This window comes from Chiloscyllium punctatum, chromosome 15 (genome assembly GCF_047496795.1).
Source record: "Chiloscyllium punctatum isolate Juve2018m chromosome 15, sChiPun1.3, whole genome shotgun sequence".
Taxonomy (NCBI): domain Eukaryota; kingdom Metazoa; phylum Chordata; class Chondrichthyes; order Orectolobiformes; family Hemiscylliidae; genus Chiloscyllium; species Chiloscyllium punctatum.
In genome coordinates this window covers 92,832,215-92,857,977 of record NC_092753.1, presented here as the reverse complement: position 1 = coordinate 92,857,977, position 25,763 = coordinate 92,832,215, and the positions used below count along the sequence as shown (strand labels likewise).

The 25,763-nt window shown below is 43.9% G+C and overlaps 1 protein-coding gene across 1 annotated transcript in view; it reads right to left on the bottom strand.

Moving 5' to 3' along the window:
• Nucleotides 1-25,763, bottom strand: part of tmprss15 (transmembrane serine protease 15) — a 107,167-nt gene that overhangs the window by 42,015 nt on the left and 39,389 nt on the right. Inside the window, exons 9-14 of the mRNA XM_072585746.1 lie at nt 22,836-22,945; nt 16,490-16,630; nt 13,154-13,303; nt 8,666-8,771; nt 7,932-8,082; nt 4,691-4,835 (exon numbers count right to left, since the gene is read on the bottom strand). Coding sequence (XP_072441847.1) covers nt 4,691-4,835; nt 7,932-8,082; nt 8,666-8,771; nt 13,154-13,303; nt 16,490-16,630; nt 22,836-22,945 — 803 coding nt within the window. The remainder of the gene's footprint in view (nt 1-4,690; nt 4,836-7,931; nt 8,083-8,665; nt 8,772-13,153; nt 13,304-16,489; nt 16,631-22,835; nt 22,946-25,763) is intronic.

The window sequence follows — 25,763 nt, the reverse complement described above, 5'->3', positions numbered from 1 at the left end:
GGTTAATTAAGGATGATTAGATTAGATTCCCTTAAGTGTGGAAACAAGCCATTCAGCCCAACAAGTCCACACCAACCCTCTGAAGAGCAACACAACCAAACCGATTCCCCTACATTTACCACCACCTAGCACTACGGACAATTTAGCATGGTCAACTCACCTAACCTGCACATCTTTGGACTGTGGAGGAAACCGGAGCACCCAGAGGAAATCCACACAGACATGGGGAGAACGTGCAAACTCCACACAGTTGCCCGAGGCCAGAATTGAACCCAGATCCCTGGCACTATAAGGCAGCAGGGCTAACCACTGAGCCACCGTGCTGCCCGGGATAGTCTGGCTTTGTCAGAGGGTGGTCATGCCCATCAAATTTGTTAGATAGTTGCCAGGCAACTCAGTCCACCCAATTGTCTCCCATCTTTTTCTGCGTGCAGTCTTACTGGGCATCTGGCTCTCAGGGAATGGGTTGCTCCCTGTCAGACACCACTTCATACAGAGCAGGAACATGCATTTAAACCAACCTATTATAATATATCGCAATATGCTTTAGTTCGTTAGCTTAATGTGGAGCGCAGTCTTCATCCAGGGAGTGGCTTCAGCTGGGAGCCATCAATAGAGTGCATTGCCATGTTGTTTTCATGTTTGAGGGGGCAGGGACTGCACATCTGGATATGAACATAACTCTGTTGATACCCACGCTATTTTTGAGCCAGTAGATTATAACTTTAAGGCTCACTCTCGGTGGACTCTAAGCTGTGATTCTAATTTAATTTGGTCTTGAGTATCACATGTTTGAGGATAGTTGACCTTCTAATGTAGCATCCAATTGAGATTCAGTTTGCCTGTTTTGATGAACAGTAAATATTCCCTTATTCCACCCACAAGAGATTCAAACCACTAGATGTTGACCTGTGCCTTTGGTACCCAGTCCTCCTCAGCTAACACCACTGCCAAACTAGATTAAGTGGGCAATTAAATCATTGCTACATGGGGATTGTTGTTACTGAATGAGTTGTTGGATTAGTCTGAGTAATAGAGCACATTTCAAAAGGAATCCATGAAACATTAATAATAATGATTATACTGTGAGCAAAAACAAATAATCTAATGACTAACATTTTTATCTCAGACAAACCCAGACTGTAGCTCAGGGAATCCTTAAATAAATTCTCCTAATGCATGAGCTCAGGAGTGAATTGTGGGGAATTGCAGCTTGCAATGCATCCTGGTTAAAATTTGTTAACTCGCTACAGATTTGGAATCATCCTGATCCTAATGGCTCAGTTGCTGGTTTAAGTGAACTCCTCAGTTTATTTTGTTAAAAAAAATGTTCTTTTGCAAATCTCTCTCTCTCTCTCTCTGGCCTGGATTTTTGGCATGTCAGGTTTACATTTAAAAATAATGGGAGGGGTTGAATTCCAGGATTTCTAACTCCATTCCCAGGGTTTCTAAAGTCCATCAGGGCCTATTAAGGACGCAGGTGATTCAGTTGTAAACCTGCACTTGGCACATCTAACTATGTTGGCTCAATTGCAGGGGTAAGAAACTCCTAGGCTTCCATTATTATCATGGAGTTAGGCCAACATTTTAAAACATAAGGTTTCTACTGTTCTTAGCCAAACCTTATTTCTTACATCTATTTCCCTGTTGAAATGACGGAGCCCTTGCTTGATGGACAGCTCTCTGCTGTCAATTGTACAATGTTTATTTACCCAAGATTAAGAGGTTTCAAGTGCTTACAGTTTCAGCTATTGATAAATAAATAATGTTGGAGGATTGACACTTTCATTGGGCTGCAGGGACCATGAGTTTATTTTAAATACAAAATGATCAATGAAAAATAAAAAAAATTACATATTCTGTCACTATAGCATGCATTGTTGTTATTCCCTGTACAGAATGAGGATGTGCATGAATTAACCTTGCTTGGCATTGCCCAATGAGAGATTATTAGGATTAATGGAGCATGAAGGTTGACTGGAAGGGCATTTCTTGGAATGAGGTGCATGAGGACCATCATGTGAGGAAGTGAGGCGGAGGTGCCATACCGCAGGTGTGTGAGTAGGGGTATGAGGTGGATGAGGTGGCAGATTAACAACATGAGGGGGATGAGGGATGGAGGACTTTTCTGTTTTTTTAATTATAACTGGGGGAAAGTCCCATAGTACTGAAATGGTCCTTTTAAACAGTCGGTCTCCCTGACATCCACTGAATCTTTTCCAGGCTTGGCTTGCTCAACAGCGCCAGCAGGCATTTTGGGTGGCATAGTGGCTCAGTGGTCAGCACTGCTGGTAAAAACAATGACTGCAGATGCTGGAAACCAGATTCTGGATTAGTGGTGCTGGAAGAGCATAACAGTTCAGGCAGCATCTGAGGAGGTTCGAAATAGACGTTTTGGGCAAAAGCCCTTCATCAGGAAAACAGGCAGTGAGCCTGAAGCATGGAGAGATAAACTAGAGGAGGGTGGAGTGGGGAGAAAGTAGCATAGAGTACAATGGGTGAGTGGGGGAAGGGATGAAGGTGGTAGGTCAGGGAGGAGAGGGTGGAGTGGTTAGGTGGAAAAGGAAATAGGCAGGTAGGACAAGTCCGGACAAGTCATGGGGACAGTGCTGAGCTGGAATTTAGAACTAGGGTGAGGTGGGGGAAGGGGAAATGAGGAAAGTGTTGAAGTCCACATTGATGCCCTGGGGTTGAAGTGTTCCGAGGCAGAAGATGAGATGTTCTTCCTCCAGGCATCTGGTGGTGAGGGAGCGGCGGTGAAGGAGGCCCAGGACCTCCATGTCCTCAGCAGAGTGGGAGGGGAAAGTGAAATGTTGGGCCACGGGGCGGTGTGGTTGATTGGTGCGGGTGTCCCGGAGATGTTCCCTAAAGCGCTCTGCTAGGAGGTGCCCAATCTCCCCAATGTAGAGGAGACCACATCGGGAGCAACGGATACAATAAATGATATTAGTGGATGTGCAAGTAAAACTTTGATGGATGTGGAAGATTCCTTTCGGGCCTTGGATAGAGGTGAGGGAGGAGGTGTGGGCGCAGGTTTTACAGTTCCTGCGGTGGCAGGGGAAAGTGCCAGGATGGGAGGGTGGGTTGTTGGGAGCGTGGACCTGACCAGGTAGTCACGGAGTGAACAGTCTTTGCGGAAGGCAGAAAGGGGTAGGGAGGGAAACATATCCCTGGTGGTGGGGTCTATTTGAAGGTGGCGGAAATGTCGGCAGATGATTTGGTTTATGCGAAGGTTGGTAGGGTGGAAAGTGAGCACCAGGGGCGTTCTGTCCTTGTTACGGTTGGAGGGGTGGGGTGTAGACGAGATACGTTGGAGGGCATCTTTAACCACATGGGAAGGGAAATTGCGGTCTCTAAAGAAGGAGGCCATCTGGTGTGTTCTGTGGTGGAACTGGTCCTCCTGGGAGCAGATCCAGCGGAGGCGGATGAATTGGGAATATGGGATGGCATTTTTGCAAGAGGTAGGGTGGGAAGAGGTGTAATCCAGGTAGCTGTGGGAGCCGGTGGTTTGTAAAAAATGTCAGTGTCAAGTCGGTCGTCATTAATGGAGATGGAGAGGTCCAGGAAGGGGAGGGAGGTGTCAGAGATGGTCCAGGTAAATTTAAGGTCAGGCTGGAATGTGTTGGTGAAGTTGATGATTTGCTCAACCTCCTCGTGGGAGTACGAGGTGGCACCAATGCAGTCATCAATGTAGCGGAGGAAGAGGTGGGGAGTGGTGTCGTTGTAATTATGGAAGATCAACTGCTCTACGTAGCCAAGAAAGAGACAGGCATAGCTGTCCATGGCTACCATGGCTACCCCTTTGGTCTGGAGGAAGTGGGAGGATTCAAAGGAGAAATTGTTAAGGGTGAAGACCAGTTCGGCCAAACGAATGAGAGTGTTGGTGGAAGGGTAATGTTGGGGATGTCCAGAGAGGAAAAAAACGGAGGGCTTGGAGGCCCTGGTCATGGCGGATGGAGATGTAGATATATTGGATATCCATGGTGAAGATGAGGTGTTGGGGGCCAGGGAATCGGAAGTCTTGGAGGAGGTGGAGGGCGTGGGTGGTGTCTCGAACATATGTGGGGAGTTCCTGGACTAGGGGGGATAGGACAGTGTCGAAGTAGGTAGAGATGAGTTCAGTGGGGCAGGAGCATGCTGAGACAATGGGTCGGCCAGGGTGGTCAGGCTTGTGGATCTTGCACTGCTGCCTCACAGCACCAGTGACCCAGGTTCAATGCCAGCCTCAGGCAACTGTCTGTGTGGTGTTTGCACATTCCCCCCGTGTCTGCGTGGGTTTCCCCCAGGAGCCTTGGTTTCCTTCCACAGTTGAAAGATGTGCAGGTTAGGTGGGTTGGACATGCTAAATTGCCCATATTGTCCAGGGGTGTGCATGCTAGGTGGGTTAGTCATGATAAATGCGGGATGGGTGCTGAGTCTGGGTGGGATACTCTGTGGAGGGTTGGTGCGGAATGGATGGATTGAATGGCCTCCTTCTGCATTCTAGAGATTCTACATTATGTTTCTCCTAGGGTGACCAGACTGACCCGGGAGATTTACAAATCCCATTATCTATGTCAAGGATGGAAGTCTAGAACCTCTCTGACTGTTTGCCTGCCTACTTGTCAGTACAGCTATCGATGTATCTCTCACTATCTATGTCTCTATCTACCTAGATATACGTCTTCCTCCGAATTTCCTTCTTACTCACTTGGTCCAGGAATTGGAGTTGTGGGTCGTGGCTCAGCTGTTGGCTCTGGGTATTCACTCTCATTGCAGTTGCTATTTGTAAGTGATATATCATCCAATGAGATTTCAGAGAATTGTCCAGGATCCTTAATAGCTTCAAAGACAACCTGAATAACGAGTAAATGGGTACACAGAAACACATGGGACAGAACTGAAACATTGACACTTCTTCCAGCTCTTTCTAATAGAGGTTTTGCAAGACACATCTGGTTTTGATGTAATTGGATTTTTTTTGTGGTGAATGGTTTCTTACTCAGAGTTTTCCCTTCGTCCAGTTTTCAGACTTCCTATGCCCTGCACTATCAGGGACCCAGATTCAATTCCTACCTCGGGCGACTGTGTGTGTGGAATTTGGACATTCTCCCCGTGTCTGCGTGGGTTTCGTCCGGGTGCTCCAGTTTCCTCCCACAGTCTAAAGATGTGCAGGTTAAGGTGGATTGGCCATGCTAAATTGCCCCATAATGTTCAGGGATGTGTAGGTTAGGTGGGTTAGTCGTGGTAAGTGCAGGATGGGCACTGGGTCTGGGTGGGATGCTCTTTGGAGGGTTGGTGCAGACTCAATGGGTCGAATGCCCTCTTTCTGCACAAGTCACGGGGAATACGTCAGAAAACCCATCCATTAGGAGGGGATAACATGGGGAGATCACCCGAATTGACCTTTTGAAACTCCATTTCTCACCATGTGAGGCAAGATTCCCGCTGTGGTTTGGAATATGTCCATGATGATTTCATCAATGTCAGGAGTGCACAGCAATAGTGAGATGTTTCCCCTCATGGGGGAGTCTAGTACCAGAGTGCATAGTCTCAGAAATAAGGAGTGCCAATTTAAGACTGAGATGAAGGGGGGGGGGGGGGGTGTGGGTAGGTCTTTTCTCAAAGAGTTGAGTCTTTGGAACTCTTTGCTACAGAGAGCTATTGGAACAGTGTCTTTGCGTACATTTAAGGCTGAGATAGATTCTTGATTGGTAGGGATCAAGGGTTACAGTGAAAGGGCAGGAAAGCGATTGTGAGGAATGTTGGATCAACCATGATTACACACCACCTATTGTTAGCCACTGTTCCCATTAATAGCTAATCGACCTCCCAGCCAGATCGTTATCAACTCCTTTGTCTGTCCAATTGTCCTTCTCTCTCTGGGCTCTATCCTACCTATCATTTACTCCTTACGCCCTCTTCCAACCCTACCTTCTGCATATAAACTGACATTTTCCTCGCCACCATCAGTTCTGAGGAAAGGTCATGTTAACTCTAATATTTCTTTATTGATGCTGCCAGATCCGCTCAGCTTTTCTGGCAACTTCTGTTTTTGTTTTCGATTGCAGCCACTCAGTCTTTACAAATCTGAGCAGGTTCCCATGTCTCACCTGACCATCTGCACCTCAGCAACACAGTTTCCTATGAAGATTTACCCATCATCGAGCCATCTGAGTAAGAATGCCAAGGAGTAACTATTGTGGAATGTGGGGAAAGGTTTATCCTCTATGTCTGTGCCTACTCAAAAGCTGAGTTGAAACCAAAGAAAGTGAAATGAATCTCCAGAAACTGCCATCAGAGAGGCCTCTGCTGCATTTGAGTTTGAGATAGTATCAATCCCAGAACCATCTTCTTCCGAACTGAAGAAGAGTCAGACTAGAATCTCTATCCACAGATATTGTCAGACCTGCTGGGTTTCTCCAGCACTTTTCTGTATTTATTTCAGATTTCCATAGTCCCCAGTACTTTGCTTTTATTGAAATGAACTACAAAGTGTTTACTCCACAAGATTGTTCTCATTAGAACAGGAATATTTTTACCCCCAAAATGTCTACTAGACCACAGAAGGCACTAGGCACCCACAGATTCAGATTATTGAAATGGTGAAACATGCATCAATTGCCACCTTCCATGTTAGAACATAGAACAGTACAGCACAATACAAGCCCTTCGGCCCATGATGTTGTGCCGAACATTTATCTTCATCTAAGATTAACCTAACATACACAGCCCGCAATTTACTGCTGTCCACGTGTTTGTCTGGCAGCCGCTTGAATGTCCTGAATGTCTCTGACTCTACTACCGCTGCTGGCAGTGCATTCCACGCACCCACCACTCTCTGCATAAAGAACCTACCTCTGACACCTCCCCTATATCTTCCTCTAATCACCTTAAAATTATGATGCCTCATGACAGCAATTTCTGCCCTGGGGAAAAGTCTCTGGCTATCTACTCTATCTATGCCTCTCTTTACCTTGTACACCTCTATTAAGTCACCTCACTCCTCCTCCACCTCCTCTCCAGTGTGAAAAGCTCCAGCTCACTCAACCTCCCTTCATAAGACAAATCTTCCAATCCAGGCAGCATCCTGGTAAATCTCCTCTGCACCCTCTCTAAAGCATCTACACTTCTTATATTGAGGTGACCAGAACTGTACATAATACTCCAAGTGTGGTCTAACCAGGATTTTATAGAGCTGCAGCAAAACCTCACGGCTCTTAAACTCAATCCTCCTGCTAATGAAAGCCAAAACACACCATACACCTTCTTAACAACCCTATCAACTTGGGTGGCAACTCTGAAGGATCTATGAACATGGACAACAAGATCCCGCTGTTCCTCCACACAGCCAAGAATCCTGTCTTTAATCCTATATCCAGCAGTCAAATTCGATCTTCCAAAATGAATCACTTCACATTTATCCAGGTTGAACTCCATCTGCCACCTCTCAGCCCAGCTCTGCATCCTGTCAATATCTTGTTGTAGTCTGCAACAGCCCTCAACAATATCTACAACACCTTTGTCTTTGGCAAACTTGCTAACCCACCCTTCCACTTCATCTAATTCTTCATTTATAAAAACTACAAAGAGCAGAGACCTAAGAATAAATCACTGTGGGACACCACCGGCCACCAACCTCCAGGTGGAATACTTTCCATTCACTACTATTCGCTGTCTTCTTTCGGCCAGCCAATTCTGTATCCAAACAGCCAGATTTCAATGTATCCCCTACCTCCTAACTTTTTGAATGATTCTACCCTGAGGAACTTTATCAAATGTCTTACTGAAATAAGGCATTCTTTGTGCAATTCTATGAAACAGAAGAGGTTCAATAGTCCGAACATTATCCCCTGAGTGGCAATGCTGCTGCTTTCTATTGAGTGTTAATGAGGCCCCTGTGCAAACATGATGAACAAGTCCTTGAACAAACATCAACTGCAGATACTGACCATTACTTTCTCGGTTTCATTTATCGTCAGTTGCCCGTAATTCCACTGATTGCCGTAGTTTCCCTCTTTCTGGAAGGCTGTCTCTGACACATTTGTGTTGCTGGTGATGTAAACACGCAAGTGAGAAACTTGTCTTCCATACATATAGTACCTGGGTGGAGAAGGAAATCACAGTACATGCAGGAACATGGCAAAGAGACTGAAGACTTGAGCACAGAGTCACAAAGCATGGAAGGAGGCTGCTCGGCTCCTCACGTCTGTGATGGATCTTTGAAAGACTATATGATTACTCCCAGCCTCTGCTCTTCATCCTCCAAAATCTTCCTTATTCACAACATACACAATAGTCCGTTAGAAGTTACGATTTTCTGCATTCATCACTTTCACAGACAGAGAATTCCAGATGATAGCAACTCAGTGTGAAAGTATTATTTTTGTCTGTCTCCAGATATTTCCATTCATCCATTAGCTCACGAACACAGACCCATGTGCCCAGTGCACACCTTAAGGCACTGATAGACAAAGCATACATACCCAAACATACCTCATACTCTGCTCATACTCTGCACATCTTCATAGTTCTTGACCGCTATCATGACATGGAATTTACAAAGTTCGTACATGTCACAGCTACCTTCTGAGAACTGCACTTTTTAAAAACTTTCTCAGCTCATTTTGTCCAGGGACTTCACTTGGTCTCTGAATAAAAATTAAATCTTGGGTTCATTACCTACCAGAATCTGAGACATGAAGGCTCAGTCTCAACAGATAACATAGGGCTGAAGAGTCGGATCTTCCTTGGCTTGTTAGATGGTTGTACTGGAGTTGTGATGTAATATCCTGGAATTAAAAAGAGATCATTAAGATTTTTGTACAACAGAAATTTACATTCATAAGTCTCCTTTGACAGGACTTTCCAAGCTATAACAGTCAGAGATCTGCAGCACAGAGAAAGCCCACTGAGTCTGCACCAGTCAAAAACCACCTAACTATTCTATTCCCATTTACCAGCACTGAGTCCATATCCTGTTTGCCTTGGCAATGCATGTGTAAATCTAATTGCTTCTTACATTTGAGGGTTTCTGCCTCTACCATCTTGAATTCCAGATGAAGGGCTAATAGTCGAAACATTTATTCTCCTGCTCCTTGGATGCTGCCTGATCTGCTGGGTTTTTCCATCGCCAGCCACACTGTTCATTAGTGGATTCCAGATTCCCATTAACCTCTGAGTGAAAACATTTTTCCTCTCAGTTCCTCTATACCTCCTCCCAATTACCTTAAATCGATGCTCCCTGATCATTGATGCTCCACCAAGATGAAATGTTTTCCTGTCAACCCTGTCTATGCCCCTCATAATTTTATCCACCTCAAATGACATCTCCTCTCAATTTCACCTGCTCTAGGACAGCAACTCTAGTAGTATCCAATCCCTCTTCATAACTCACTCTCAAGCCCAGGCAACATCCTGATAAATCTCTGTCGCATTGTTTCCAGCGCATTCACCTCCCTTCTATAATGTAAAGCTTCCGGTCACAAAAACATCTCTTAAGCATCATCCTCTGCTTCTAGCAGTTCAGCCAATTTAACATGCAATTGGACAAATTTCTTTGGTTCCTGTGGGCTCTTACCTTCGCTATCAGTCTTTCAAAAATTATGCTGTAAGTTGACTATATCGAATGCATTGTTCACCTGGTCACACTTTAGAAAATTTCATCAAAATGGTCAGACACAATATCCTCTTAACAAAACCATCCTGACTGTTCTTGTTTAATCCCTACCTCTCCAAATACAGATTAATTCTGTCCTTCAGAATTGCCTCCAATAGTTTTCCCTTCACCAAGGTTAGACTGTCTGGCATGTAGCTTCCAGTTCATTACTTGCTCCCTTCTTGAACAATGGTACCACATTGGCTGACCTCCAGTCTCCTTGCACCTCTCCTCAGGCCAGAGAGAAATTAATCATTATTGCCAACGCTCCTGCTATTTCTTCCCTCACTTTACCTGACAACCTTGGATACATTTTATCTGGCCATGAGGATTTATCTACTTTTAAGCTGCCCAAATCACTCAGAATTTCCTCCCTGCCTAGGATAATTTATTTAAATATTTCAAAATTCTTCTCCCTATCTTCCTTGCCCACATTGTCCCTTTCATTAGTGAACACTGACACAAAGTATTCATTTAGAACATTAACTACATTCTTTGGCTCCATGCACAAATTATTGTTGTGGTCCATAATATGGTCCATTCTTTTCCTAGGTATCCATGTATCCTTACCATACTTTAGGGTCATAGAGTTATAAAGTCATTTTACCTGCCATTGTTCTTTCATATCCCCCGTTTGCTCTCTTGATTTCCTTTTTAAGTGTCCCCTTGCACATTCTGTAGTCCTCTAAGTATTCTAATGTTTTGAGTTCTCAGTATCTGCTATAAGACTCTTTTTTTCTCCTATATCCAATCCTGTTTACCCCTCGATACCCAGTGTTCACATGATTTGTTGGTCTCGCCCTTTACTGGGACAAGTTGGCCCAGTACGCTCCCTATTTCCTCTTGAATGCATTCCACTGTTCTGACACAAATCATACCTGATCTTACTGAAATCAGTCTTCTCTTAGTTTAGTACTTTGATTTCAGACACATCCGCATCTTTTTTCATACAATCTTGAATCTAATTAAGTTATGAACGCTGTCTGCAAAATGCTCCCCCACTGATACTGCAACCATTTTCTAAAACCTAAAATTAAGTCTAGGACCTCATATGGCCTCCCATGTACTGTCCAAGATGCATTTTAAGAATTCTGCTCTGTCAACCTTTCACACTGTGACTACCCCAGTTAATGTTGGAGAAGTTACAATCCTTAAACACCACCCTATTACTTTTATACTTCCCGACATCTGCCTCCAAATCTGGACTTCTTTTTCTCTGAGCTGAAAATGTGTTGCTGGAAAAGCGCAGCAGGTCAGGCAGCATCCAAGGAGCAGGAGAATCGATGTTTCAGGCATGAGCCCTTCTTCAGGAATCTCCTGCTCCTTGGATGCTTTTCCAGCAACACATTTTCAGCTCTGATCTCCAGCATCTGCAGTCCTCACTTTCCCTTTTTCTCTTAGGCTGGTAAGGGGCCTATACTACACTCTCAGCAAGGTGATTGATCCTTTTTGGTTTCTAAGTCCTATTTGTATGGCTTCATTTGAGGAGCCTTCTAACATGCCATCCCTCCTTACTGCTGTCATAGATTCTCTGATCAAAATTGTGACACCCCCACCTCTTTTCATAGAATTCCTACAGTCCACATTGACTGTCCAAAGAGCATCCCAACTAGACCCACCCCTCTGTGCTATCCCTGTAAGCCAGCATTTCCCCATGGCTAACCCACCTAGCCTGCGCACAATGGGCAATTTAACATGGCCAATCCACCTAACATGTACATCTTTGGACTGTGGGAGGAAACCGGAGCACCCGGAGGAAACCCACACAGAAACAGGGAGAATGTCTGTGTGGAGTTTGCACAGTCTCCCGAGGGTAGCATCAAACCAGGTCCCTTGCGCTGTGAGTTAGCAGTGCTCGCCACTGGGCCAGCATGCTAATCCCTTTATCATCTGATGATGATACAGGGCAGCCGTGATTTACTTTGTGCCCTCAATTCAGCTACCTTGTTCAGCCTCTTAGCATTAAAATAAACACCTCCCAACCTCCCATAAAATTAGATTCCCTACAGTGTGGAAATAGGCTCTTTGGCCCAACAAGTCCACACCGACCTTCTGAAGAGTAACCCACCCAGACCCATTTCTCTCTGACGAAAGCACTTAACACTACGGGCAATTTAGCATGACCAATTCACCTGACCTGCACAGCTTTGGACTGTGGGAGGAAACCCACACAGACACAGGTAGAATGTGCAAACACCACACAGACAGTCACCTGAGGCAGGGATCAAACCTGGGTCCCTCACGTTGTGAGGCAATAGTGCAAACCACTGTGCCACCTGTAGCCTATAACTGGCCTGTATTTTTTATGTCTTCAAGATTCACTTGCTGTACCTTCTAATTGTGGCCATTTATCTCCAACCTTGCTGAACATTTTCTCTGGAGCTCAGCCCCTACCAGGTTAATTTAAGCCCTCCCCAACAACACTAGCAAACATCCCCGTGAGGATACTGGCCCCATCACAGTTCAGGTGTAATCCAACTGCTGTGTAGAAGTCCTGATACCTCTACCACCCAGGGGGACAAGGGCAGTAGTTACATGGGAACACCACAATCTCCAATTTCCCTTTCAAGGCATTCACCATCCTGACTTGGAAATATAGCGCTATTCCTTAAGCTTCTGGGTCAGAACTCTGGAGTTACCTTCCTAACCACACCGTGAGTGTACTAACTTGGATTGTAGCAATTTGCAGAGAAAGCTTCTGTCAGTTTCTCAAGTGTATTTAGGGATGGCCTAATTATTTGTTTACTCATTTAGTGAGACCATTTCTACAGAAGACATGGAGCTGACCACCTTTTCAACAGTTTGACTACATGAGGGTCACACAGATAATAAAACTATATGACCCTAAGAAATAGGAATAGGCCATTCAGCCCCTCAAGCCTACTCCACCATTCAATAAGATCAGAGAGGCTGGAAAGACGGGGACCTCCTTCACTGGCGTTTAGGAGGTTAAAATCATGAGGGATGTAGATAAGCAGGAGACTGAAACAACATAGTAAGCCAGGCAGCAACAGGAGTTGGAGAAGTCAATGTTTCATGTGTAGCCCTTCTTCAGATGGCCTAGTGGCATTATCACTAGACCGTAATCCAGAGACCCAGATAAGGTGCTGGGGGGCTAGATTCGAATCCCAGTGTGGCAAATAGTGGAATTTGAGTCCAATAAATATCGGGAATTAAAAATCTAATGATGACCATGAATCAATTGCCAGGAAAAATCCATCTGATTCACTCGTGTCCTTTAGGGAAGGAAACTGTCATCCTTGTCTGGTCTGGTCTACATGTGACTCCAGACCCACAGCAATGTGGTTGATTCTTGACTCCCCCTCTGAGCAATTAGGGATAGACAATAAATGCTGCCTTGCCCATATCCCATGAATAAAGACTCCCTTTATATCAGGCACGTCCTTCCTCAGGTGAGGAGAGTGATACTGCATGGAGGAATAAATGAAGGGATAAATAGCCTTTCCCTGTGTTGAACCATCTTTTTTTTGATGAAAACAGCATCATCAATCTTACCTGATTGGTTCCCAAATGTGTGGTCATTATTTGGGCCGGTTAATGGTGGGTACGTTGGCCCATTGAATCTCTCCCAATCACCCTCGTTAGTTAGATCTTGTCTCCAGTAGCAAAATCCATTCTCAAAACTGCAGTTCACTTTCTCCTGATCTGCGGGCACAGACCATGACAGCACAGGTTTAATCAGCATTGTTTTCAGCAAAAATTCTGATCTGAGTGTAAGCAAGACAAATTGTTTTGCACTTTCTACGTTTCACAAAACAAATGTGGAATGTTTGGTGTTTAAACCGAGGGACGTATCATTCACAATATACGGAGTGGAATCTCTGTGGAAAGAAATGCTTTTACAGGGGATGGTCCAAGCCAGAGGGTGAAATATGAAATGAGACAGATCAACTTCTTAGGAGTTTATTCATAAAATGCATTAATTTGATTATCCTGACTGAAAATACAAAAATGCTAGAAATCACAGTGGGTCAGGCAGCATTCATGGAGAGAGAGAGCAAGCTAATGTAACTCTTCATCCAGACTCAGAATCTTAGCTTGTGCTCTCTTTCCATGGATGCTGCCTGACCTGCTGTGGTTTCCAGCTTTTTGTTTTTAGTAAAGATTTCAGCAACTGCAGTAATTTGCTCCTAATTTCATTGTCTTGCTTCCAATCTACCAGTCTTGTGTTCCAAAAGTCTGTCTCCTGCTCTCTCTCTCTCTCTCTCAAATATATCACCTTGATACCATAAAAGCCCTGTCCAAACTGAGCCAAATTAGAATTGAAAGCCCCATAAGTGGCACTGTCCCAAAAGTCAGATCACAAACTAGAATATCACTTCCGTGATGATGCAAAGCCCGACATTGCCCATTGATCAAAGACCAGAAGACACCGTCTCCTCCATCTTCCAGGACACCCAGTCCCATACTCCAGATATTTTTCATTCAGCCTGTTTGGAGACATTGTTACACACCACTGGATCCAGTGGGACTTAAACATGGGCCTCCTGGCTCAGAGATCAGGTCACACTTTTGCCCAAGTTGCTCATCTACCTGAGTATCTCACTATGTGGTCCACTGTACTACTGACTCTAAGTCCTCCGTGATGTGCTTTGGGACTATTTAATGTGCCAAAGGCACACTATCAATACAAGTTGTTATTGCCTGCTCCAAACTGGAAGATTGAGTGAACTGGAAGACTCCTCAGACAATGGAAGCCCAAGAGTGTGAACTCTGCAGATCAGTAAGACTCCTCAATACAATCTAGTTGCACAGAGAGGAGGGGGATACCCAATTCTCCCAGAAAGACTGGTGGGTTTAATGCTGGATGACACTGGCTGAAGTGCTTCTTATAAAACTACAAAGATCATATCCCCTCTACTGTGAGCATTTAGGCTCATAACAGCAGTGTGCGGAGACATCACAAAATATTGGCATTGGAGCATTGGGCAAGATAGGAAGTCATTCCATGTTGCTGTCCACTCAAACCCTGCTAGGACCACCCATGGGTGGTGCAAAATGACCGACAGCTGACATGGCTACAGCAGTTAGAGCATGTGGGAAAATACTTGCTTAATACAGTCTCCATGAGTAGAACAATAGCGGATCTGTCTTAGATTGGATAGAATGTGGGGCTGACAAATATTATCCATTATGAAAAGTTTCCAGGAGAAAGGTAGGAAAGTCTGAAAACATCATAACCAGGGCTGAACCACCAGCCCGTCCATCTTTTTGAGATGCTGTACCAGAGAGCCAATCACAGAGGGATTGATGTTACTGACCAATAGATTAGATTACTTAGTGTGGAAACAGGCCCTTCAGCCCAACAAGTCCACATCGACCCTCCGAAGAGCAACCCACCCAGACCCATTCCCCTACATTTACCGCCTCACCTAACACTACGGGGAATTTAGCATGGCCAATCCACCTTAACCTGCACATCTTTAGACTGTGGGAGGAAACCGGAGCACCCGGAGGAAACCCACGCAGACACAGGGAGAATGTGCAAACTCCACACAGACAGTTGGCTGAGGCAGGAATTGAACCCGGGTCTCTGGCGCAGTGAGGCAGCAGTGCTAACCACTGTGCCACCGTGCTGCCCAAAAGGGGGTGGAGCATATGTATGCTCTAAGTTTTAACTGTATACAATCAGAAGTTTGTGTGTGGCTCACTGTGAAGCAAATCTTAAGTTGTAATGAAGTGGTAGGAAAATAAAGTTATACCTGGATCTACCACCAGACTTGGACTCAGTGGAAAATATGAGATCAAACAGTCCCCAATTCTGTAATATCATGACATTAAAAGGCAAAGGAGCAAAATTAGGCCATTCAGCCCATCGAGTCTTCTTTACCATTCGATCATGACGGATGTTTCCCGACCCCATTCTCCTGTCTTCTCTCTGTAACCCTTGACCCCCTTACTGATTAAAAACCTATATCTGTCTTGAATATACTCAATGACTTGGCCTCACAGCCTTCTGTAACAATGAGCTCCACGGATTAATCACCCTGTGGTTGAAGAAATTCCTTCTCATCTCAGTTCATAAAAACTGAGAAAGTTAGTGCAGGAGTAGGGCATTCAGCCCTTCGAGCCTGCACCACCATTCAATACGAGCATGGCTGGTCATGCAATCTTCGTATCCCATTCCCACTTTCTCCCTATACCTCTTGATCCCCTTAGTCGCAAGTGCCACGTCCAGTTCCTTCTTGAATATGTCTAATAAACTGACCCCAGCAGCTTCCTGTGGAAGAGAATTCCACCGGTTCACAACACCGTGAAAACAAATTTCCATATCTCAGTTCTGAATAGCTTACCCCTTATTCTTAGGCTGTCACCCCTAGTTCTGGACCTCGGGAACATTCTAGAGGGTCGTCCCTTCACTTTGAAAGTGTGCCTTCGCTCTTAGTCCCTCCTACTAGTGGTAACAACATCTCCATGTCCACTCTATCCATGCCTCTGTATCCTACAAGTTTCAATCAGATCCCCCTCTATGTTTCTAAACAACTAGATTACGACTTGTCTTTACCTCAAAATCCCTTTAGCTACCTTTAATTCACATGTGTTGATATCTCTTACCTATAAAAACCTATCAAATCAGTCTCAAAATCTTGAATTCTCCTTCCAGCTTTTGTGGGAAGAGCACTCCAGATTTCCACTACCCTTTGTGTAATAATTTGTGTCATGATTCAGGATTAGTGTCCCCTTGTCCATGAGGCCCAAGTTTGTCCCAGAGCAGTAATACTGCAGCTGCTTCATTCCGATGTCTTGCTTGTGACCAGTGACTGAGAACTGAAGATTACTGTAAAAAACGAATGAGTCACAGCTTCCTCAGAAACAATAGTGGGAACTTACTGCTGGTAAGAGTAATGTTAAACACGGTGAACGTTGCATTGAAACCAAAGTCAGAAGATGGGAATTCATCAGCCCAGAATTCAGCTGTAGCCTCGTTTGAAAAAATCCTTACAGATCCAGGATTGACACCTGTAAGTGAAGCTAAGTGAAACAAAGCAAGGTTAGTATTTGGTGTCTTCACATAGAGTGTCATTCATTAAAATAAATGCTAGAATCCTTTCTTCCTTTGAAGATTTTTCTTCATAGACTTCAGTGTTAATATAGCAAGATATTAAAGTTATGGGAAATAAAGATGGTGGCTGTGAATTGATGCCTGGATATATAAACAGAGAACAAAGGAGGCTTTTGGTCCAGTGTTGACATCTGTATCTCTGGGCTGAGGGGCCCAGATTGATGTCTCACCTGCTTTGGATTTGTGACAAAACATGTCTGACCAGGTTTTAAAAAGAAAAAAAAATTATCAAAAGGTTCAGAGGATCTTGCAGTGAAGGTGAGTGTGTTTGCCTCTGGGTGAGAAGATTTAGGTTCAAGCCCACTTTGAGATGCAACGACCACAGGTGTTTTCATAACACAAGCAAAAAGTTTGATTCAAAGTGTAAAGGAGTGAATGAAATGGCTTTAACTAGAAGACACAGCTATTGTACTGGTATCAGTGGGAAACACCCTGCACTAAGAAAGCTTGTGGGCTGAATCTTATTAGAAATCGGTTAAGTGTCATTTGTGGATTGTTTCTTTCCAAAGTCCTACTGTGTTTCCATATGCTATCTATCTTCCCAATCTCACTTCCTCAAGGCAGCCTGCCTGACATCATCAGATCACTTCTGGGACTTCCAAGGATTCCTGGCACTGGTGCCAACTTTTAAGATCAGCCATGCTCCCAGTTATGTGCTGGCACTCCACAGCTGCCCTGCACATTTATTTCTAAAATGTCTGGAGCAAATAGAACTAAAAGAATTGGCACCCTGTTATGGCACAGGCATCTGGAGGTGCTGCTGGATAGGGGATGAACTGCCCATGGAGCTGTCCGGAAGAGCAGGTGAAATTACTAAGTATTTCACGTTGAGAATTGTCGCCACCTACTCTCCATCTGATTGACAGGAGAACAGAAAACTGCATATCAATGAGGTAAAGTTACATAAAAATGAAATGTTAATGCATACAAATAGATCTCTCCCAATGCACTAGCAAGGATCACCATCTAAATCTGGAAAATGGGAATTTTTGCTCTTGACATTGAGAAGTTCCTCATTAGACATCTCACATGAACAAAGCCCACCCTGTTCTGTATTTGGGAAGACTCTGTCCAAAATCTTTAGGTTTTGCTTTGTGAGAGTCTGTTAACATTTGCATCCAGGTGCACTCTCTATGGGACATGCCTTTCACTTCCATACCTTGTCAAGTATTGATCTTCAGGAAACCAAAGCAAGTGGTCACTCAACCATTTCTGAAGCAGAAAACTGGCAGCGATTGTGAGGAGAAGACTTAATCAGCATTAGTCTGGTGAGCTGAGAGCTGCCCAATGGGTGGGTAGTGTGGGGACGTATAGGGTATTTTGAAATTGGGAAGGGTCACTAGAGTTTACTCAGATTGCTTCTGTTGATGTTGAGATACATTATTTGGAAGAATAAAGGGGACTTCATCCTTAATACATGTTGCTAATATCAAGTGGTCAGGGTGAATGTTGAATTTTGACAAGGAAGAAGCTTCACTTTTGGGACAAACAGCAAGAAACTTTTCTTTACATTAGTTCATGGGATGTGGGTGTTCTTGGCTGGACAACACTTATGGCTCATTCCTAATTGCCCTATGATAGGTAGTGGTGAATGGACCTCCTGAGCTGCTGTAGCTGTTATGGTGTAAGTCAACCACAGTGCTGTTCAGGAGGGACTGTCACCCAGCAGCAGTGAAGGAACACTGACATAGCTCCAAACTAGAATGCTGTGTGCCTTGGAAAGGAATTGGCAAATGGTGGTGTTTTCTTTCATCTGATGCCTTTGTCTGACTCAACGCTGGGACACAGACAGACCTCACACCTATTGTTAAAAATGCTGAGCTATTTTAAGAATGTAATTTAAAAAGTTCTGTGATTTACATATCAAAGAACAGAAACCAGCATATCCCATTCTAAAAGATTAGATTCCCTACGGTGTGGAAACAGGCCATTCAAACCAGTCCACACTGACCCTGCAAAGAGGAACCCACCTCCCTCTGACTAATGCACCTAACACTATGGACAATTTACCATGGCCAATTCATCTGATCTACACATCTTTGGACTGTGGGAAGAAACCCACACAGACACAGGGAGAATGTGCAAACTTGACACAGACAGATAGTCACCCAAGGCTGGAACTGAACCTGGGATCCTGGTGCTGTGAGGCAGCAGTGCTAACCACTGAGCCACCGATGAAAGATTTAATCTAAAATTGCTTAATGTATCACATCGTCGTGACACCGGACTCCTTTGGCTATACATTCTGTGATCATGATCGTATTTTCCACAACCACCTGATGAAGGAGCAGCGCTCCAAAAGCTAGTGCTTCCAAATAAACCTGTTGACTATAATCTGGTGTTGTGCGATTTCTAACTTTTTCGACTTCAGTCCAACCCCGGCACCTCCAAGTCATTTGTCCAGCTATTTGTAAATGTGCTAGGTTTGGAAGATGCTGTCAAAGCTGCCTTGGTGTGTTTCTGCATCGCCTGGTGGTACTGCTGGCGATTGGTGGTGGTGGGAGTGAATGTTGACAGTGTTAGATGGACATTGATCAAAGTAGGTAGAAGGACGCAGCTTGCCTGCTTTGTGAAAGCTATCAGCTCAGTGCCATCTTTCTGGCCCCAAGATATAGCAAGGAAAGGGGAAGTTAGAATGTGAGAGAGAATGAATGAGAGTGTGTGAGAAAGAGTGAGAGAGAGAGAGTGTGAGAGATGAGAGAGAGTGAGAGATGAGAGAGAGTGAGAGAGAGAGTGAGAGATGAGAGAGAGTGAGAGATGAGAGAGAGTGAGAGAGAGAGTGAGAGAGAGAGTGAGAGATGAGAGAGTGAGAGAGAGAGAGAGAGAGAGTGAGAGAGAGAGAGAGTGAGAGAAAGAGTGAGAGTGAGAGTGTGATTGAGAGAGTGAAGTATTGGATGCAGCTAGAACGGGGGCAAATAGCACTGGTCCAATTATTCTCAAATTGCTTGAGAGGGAGTCCTCTTTCACCCAGTTCAGTAAACTGTTGAACTGTCAATTTAGATTTTTTTTTAAGATTCTCTACAGTGTGAAAACAGGCCCTTCAGCCCAACAAGTCCACACCGACCCTTCAAAGAGTAACCCACCCAGACCCATTTTTCCTCTGACTAATGCACCTAATACTATGGGCAATCCACCTGACCTGCACATCTTTGGACCTATGAGAGGAAAACAGAGCACTGGGAGGAAACCCACACAGACACAGGGAGAATCTACAAACTCCGCACAGTCATCTGAGGCTGGAATCGAACCTGGGTCCCTGGTGCTGTGAGGCAGCAGTGGTAACCACTGAGCCCCCATGTTGGATCTGATCATCTACACTCAGCAAAGGACTAAGATTTATCCTTTTACATCCACATCTCAAATGAATTCAGGCATGACACCCCATTTAACACATCTTCTATCATCTTCACTTCCATGCCCACTTCTTTGATTGTTGTCATCTCTCCACTCCAATGATCCTTTCACCCATCTCCAATACTCATTCTCAAGCTAGAGCCCTCCCCCTGATCTCTTATCTGCACTCTGTATATTCATTGAGAACTGTGAATGTGACATTGGCCAACTTCATTTCTCTGCTCTGTTCTGCTCACAATTCTAACCTGTCTCTCTCTGAACTTGCTGCACTCAGTTCCCTCATGTCCAATCTTGATCTTGTTATTGAATCTGCTGATAAGGTGAGTGCTTTTGCCATCTGGTGTGCCAACCTCTACCTCCCAAGGGCTAAGAGACAGCTCACAGACATTTTCTCCCATCTTCCCCACCACTGAACATCAGGCTGTAGCTTCCAGGACTGTCGCTGACCTCATCTTCTCATTTATGGGAGATACACCCTACTCAGCTTCCCACTCACAGACCCCCAAACCCACACAGGAATGCCTGGGAGATCATTGTTTGAGCTAGTTCCTGTCCCAGTGAACTTGTTCCTTTCTACCTTGACTCTATTTTGTCCCCCTGGTTCGATTAAAAATAGGGCCCTGTAGTGTTGTAGAACAGAGAGACCCTGGGGTTCAAGTGCATAATTCTTTGAAATTTGTGTGTGTTTAAGAAGGCATTTAGCCCTCTTGCCTTCATTGCTCAGACCTTTGAGTATAGGAGCTGGAACGTCATGTTGAGGCTGTACAGAACGGAGGTTCCTTCTGGAGTACTGTGTGCAGTTCTGGTTGCCCTGCTATAGGAAAGATATTATTAAATGGCGAGGGTTAAAAAAAGATATACCAGGATATTGCGAGATATGGAGTTATAAAAATAGGCTGGATATTTTGGGACATTTTTCATTGGCGTGTAGGAGGTTAAGGCGTGGTCTAATTGAGGTTTATAAGGGTATGAAGAGCATCGATAAGGTGAATAGCAAAGGTCTTTTCTCAAGGGTGGGGAAAATCAAAATGAGGAGGCATATTTTTAAGATAAGGAGAAGAAAGTTTTTAAAAAGTCGTGGATCATGCATTTTTTTTTACACAGAGGTTCATGTGTGGAATGAATAGCCAGCAAAAGTGATGGATGCAGATCCAGTTATAACATTTAAAAGATGTTTGGATAAGCATATGAGTAGAGAGGGTTTTGAGAGATATGGGTGTCTAGATTAGAATGGTGCTGGAAAAGCACAGCAGGTCAGGCAGCATCCCAGAAGCAGGAAAATCGACGTTTCTGGCAAAAGCCCTTCATCTAGACTCTGATCTACAGCATCTGCAGTCTCACTTTTGCCTTTTGAGAGATATGGGCCAAGCACAGACAAGTGGGACTAGTTTAGTCTGGGAATATGGTCAGCGTGGACAAGTTGGACCAAATGACTTGTTTCCATACTGCATAACTCTATGATAATTTGACTCTTTTCATATTTATGATTCTTCTGACACTTTACAGATCCCACAATTTCCAGTGTCCTTGCCCCAAGCTGCGTCCTCTTCACCGTGGATGTGCAATCTCTCTACACTACCATCCAACACATCAGATTGCTCTGAGGGGTCTTTGCCTCTTTAAGTAAAGGCCTGCACTGCCTCCATCCACCATCATCCTCCTTCACCTGAACTCATTCTTATTTTGATCAGCTTCTCCTTGAAATCATCTCACTTGCTCCATGTCAAAGGTGCCAATATGGGTTCCTAAATGTCTTATGTCCCTCTCCTTGTGGGCTGTGTGGCTCATTGCCTGTTCCAGTCTTACTCTGGCTCCCTGCCCATGCTTTCTCTGGTACATTTGTGACATTGCCAAATCTATTTTCTATTCTCAAATTAATTAATTTTGTTTCCAATTTCCATCCTTCCCTCATTTTTACCAGTCCATCTCTTCCCTTCTTCACCTTCTTTGTTTTCATTCCTGGAAATAGTTGTTGCCATGAACAGTCTCCCTCAGTAACCTTGATTCCTTTATCCCAGTTTCTCTGGCTCCACCCCATCTGTTCCAGTGATGCCACCTACCATTGGGTGCTTCTGACATGTCCTCCATTTTCTTCAACCAAGGATTCCCACTTCCACTGTGGTTGACAGAACCAATAGCCATGTCTAACTCGTTACCTGCACTTCTGTCCTCACGCTTTCAGAGAACATCAGTAGGGTTTCCTTTTGTCCTCACTTTATACCTCACCAGCCTCAGCATTCAAAGCATCTTCCCTGCCATTTCTGCCACTTCCAGCAGACTGCGACTGACAAGCAGACTTCTATTCCCATTAGCACACCCATTAACTTTCGCTCTGGGTACCCTCACCATCTATTCCACTTGTTCATCCTTCCATTTTATCAATAGAAAATTTTTCATTTTCTAGCCACCTTCAGTTCTGCAGAAGTCCCATTGAACTCAAAACATTAAATTTGCTTCACTTTCCACAAGTGCTGCCAAATCTGCAGAGTTTATCTAATACCTTCTGTTTTTATTATAGGATCCCACTAGCACTGGAGTTCCATGAGGTCTATTGACTGTGGCATGCAGGAACCTCATCTACCTAAATAAAGGGTCCAGTTCAAATGGCAGTTGGTTGTGGTTGAAGAGGAAATGTCTTTGGCATCACTAATCATTACGGTTTACCTGGCAGTTTGAGACAAACCTCCAGCATTAATGCCCTTATTTTCACCTCAAAGAAGAAGAAGATAAGTTTAACATAAAAATCAGTTGGTTACTTACCGATTAATTCCTTACTGGATCCTATTCCTTGGTACAGGTAGAGATGGTCACTCCATGAGTTGAGTTTGAAGTCAGTGAAACTCACTTGAATGTAAAATCCTGGTTCAACTCTAGTCACAAATGCACATCATGCATTAGAAGTTTCAATACCAACATAACTTATCAGTTCCAACTTCCTTTGGTTAGTGTTCACTGGTTGAGACTTCCTTGAAAATCTCTAATAAATTAGACACAATTTCCCTTTCATCAAACTATGCTGATGCTGCTTGATTAGACTATGATTTTCCAAGTGTTCCATTATTACTTCCTTAATGTCACACAATTGCATTAATTGGAATGTATTTAATCAGTTACAGCATTGATGATTTGACACTTTAGAAACTGCTGAAGGGCTTCTTTATAAGGAACCTATTTCTTGATCAACTTTCTCCAAAATGTCACGACACAGGTGGGACTTGAATCCGGGCCTTCCTGACTCAAAGGTAGACAGACTACCACTGCGTCACAAGAGCCCTTGCTTTATAACTAAAGGACTTGATGAAAATTTCATTCATCTGGATGTGTACTGTGGCAATTAAGTTCTTCATGAGTCAGATGCTCATCTGACAGACCTAACCAAGTGCACTGCATTCTGAAAGATGCAGATCCACAGTTTTGTTTTTACAGGTGAGGTCAGGCTCACATTCTGCTCCTGACTTGTACCTTCCCAACCCTAGTCAGTCATTTCCCAGAGGGTTTAAAACACAAGTCCCTCAACTCAAAACACCATTTCTCCCTGATATTCAACATGCTTATAACTCAAACTGGAAATTGTTTTACTAGAGGGGAAAAAAACAGTTAAAGACAGTAATAATTGGAAATAGACACATTGATCATACTAGAGCACTAGCCTGAAGTATACAAGACAAGTTAGACCAATATGCTTCATTTGCAATTTTTACTGATTTTCCTTCAGAGTTTATATTTTTTTTGGTTCTTTGGCTCAGAGCAGTGTCCAGAACAGTAATTTTCTTTTATGGTAGCAGTCTAAGGGACAATCCTGTCAGGTTGATAACCTTGCTTGGGAACAAATGATGTGAAATTTCCCTGAAAGGAGCAGTAGGAACCTTTATTACTTATCTGACTTACTGATAGAGTGAAATAAAAGCAACATAGTGCGGATGCTGGAAATCTGAAATAAAAGCAGAACATTCTGAAGAAACTCAGCAGGTCTGACAGCAGCTGAGGTGGGAGAAACAGAGTTGATGTTTCAAGTCTGAAATGACTTTTCTTCAGCAGCAATACTTTATGACTTGTGCAAGAGACAAAAAGCAAAAACTTGACACGGAATGATAGATCAATGCTCTTCACCCTGAATGGTTCTAGATCAGCTACCACGAGTGCAGAAACAAGAGGAGATGCATCAGTTCATTGACGCTGTTCTGTCATTTAATGACTTTTGCTCTGGTCCCATGTCTTTTTTAGATTTTTTTGTCACCTTTCTCACATCAGTTCTAAAAATGAACAACTGAGCTGCCATCTACAGCTTTCATTGTGAACATACTCCACATTTTGTCTACCATTATGAAGCAGAATTTCCTAACTTCTTTCCTGAACTACATGGTTCTGATTTTAAGGTGGTGTACTCCTGTACTATACTTTTGCACATATAAAATACTTCTCTTTCAATCGAACAATTCATTTCAAAGCCCTAAAAGCCTCAATCAAATCACATTTAAACAACATTCAAAATACATGGTGCAAGTGGACAATACACGTGTGCATGCCCAAATCTCCCTGGAAAATCTCCCAATGGGGGTTAGCAATCAGAGAAAAGTCATCCTCACAAACAAAGGAATCCTCAGCTAACTGAAGAATAAAATAACTTTAAATCGCTGTGGTAGTGAATTCCTTACAAATGGATATGGAATATCTCCTTTAACATTGTATAAATTCAGCTCTTACTATACTTGGATAAAATGGACACTTGGATCTCGCTTTATTGAAAACCATATTAATTGTTACATTCCAATCTGAGACTGAGATATGGTACACATGAAAAGGTCAGTAACTGACTGGTTAATATACTTTGAGGATATGCAATGAAAATGCATGAGTTGTGATCTCAGCAATGCTACTAGACACTATCTTAAACACTTGGGAGAAGTTCACTGCATTTTGTTATTCGCAACTTCAACATAGCACCGCCCTGCCAAAGTGAGCTGCTGTAACTACATCCACAGCTAGTAGAACCGGGAGTGAACCCGACACCCGGTAGGGGGTGGAGTCTACATCCACAGCTTTAAACCACTCAGCTACGCTCTGTAATCTCAGCAGCCTGAAGAAGGCGTGTTTCGGGTGATGACCTTATGCATGTAGAAATGTGTTTGTTATTTTGAAAATAAAACCCATTTATGTTTTCTTCCCCCCTTTATTCATTCACAGGATGAGGGCACCACTGGCTAAGCAGCACTTATTGCCTATCTCTAATTGCCCAGAGGGCAGTTAAGAGTCAACCACATTGCTGTGGGTCTGGAGCTACATGTAGGCCAGACCAGGTAAGGATAGCAGCTTCCTTCCCTGAAGGACATTAATGATCCAGACAAGTTTTTTCAACAATCGACAATGGATCCATAGTCACCATTAGATTCTTAATTCACATTTTTATTGAATTCAAATTCCACTCTGTGCCATGGCAGGATTCAAACCCAGGTGCCCAGAACGTTACCTGGGTCTCTGGATTAACAACCACTAGGCCGGCGCCTCCTTTTTTGATTGCTCTATGCCAACCTCAATACTACGATACCTACATAGTAACCATATTTTATCTTATTATTCATTCACACGTTGAGGGCATCACTGGCTAGACCAACATTTATTGCCCCTTCGTTATTGTCCAGAGGGCAGTTAAGAGTCAACCAGATTGCAGTGGGTCTTGAATCACGTCGA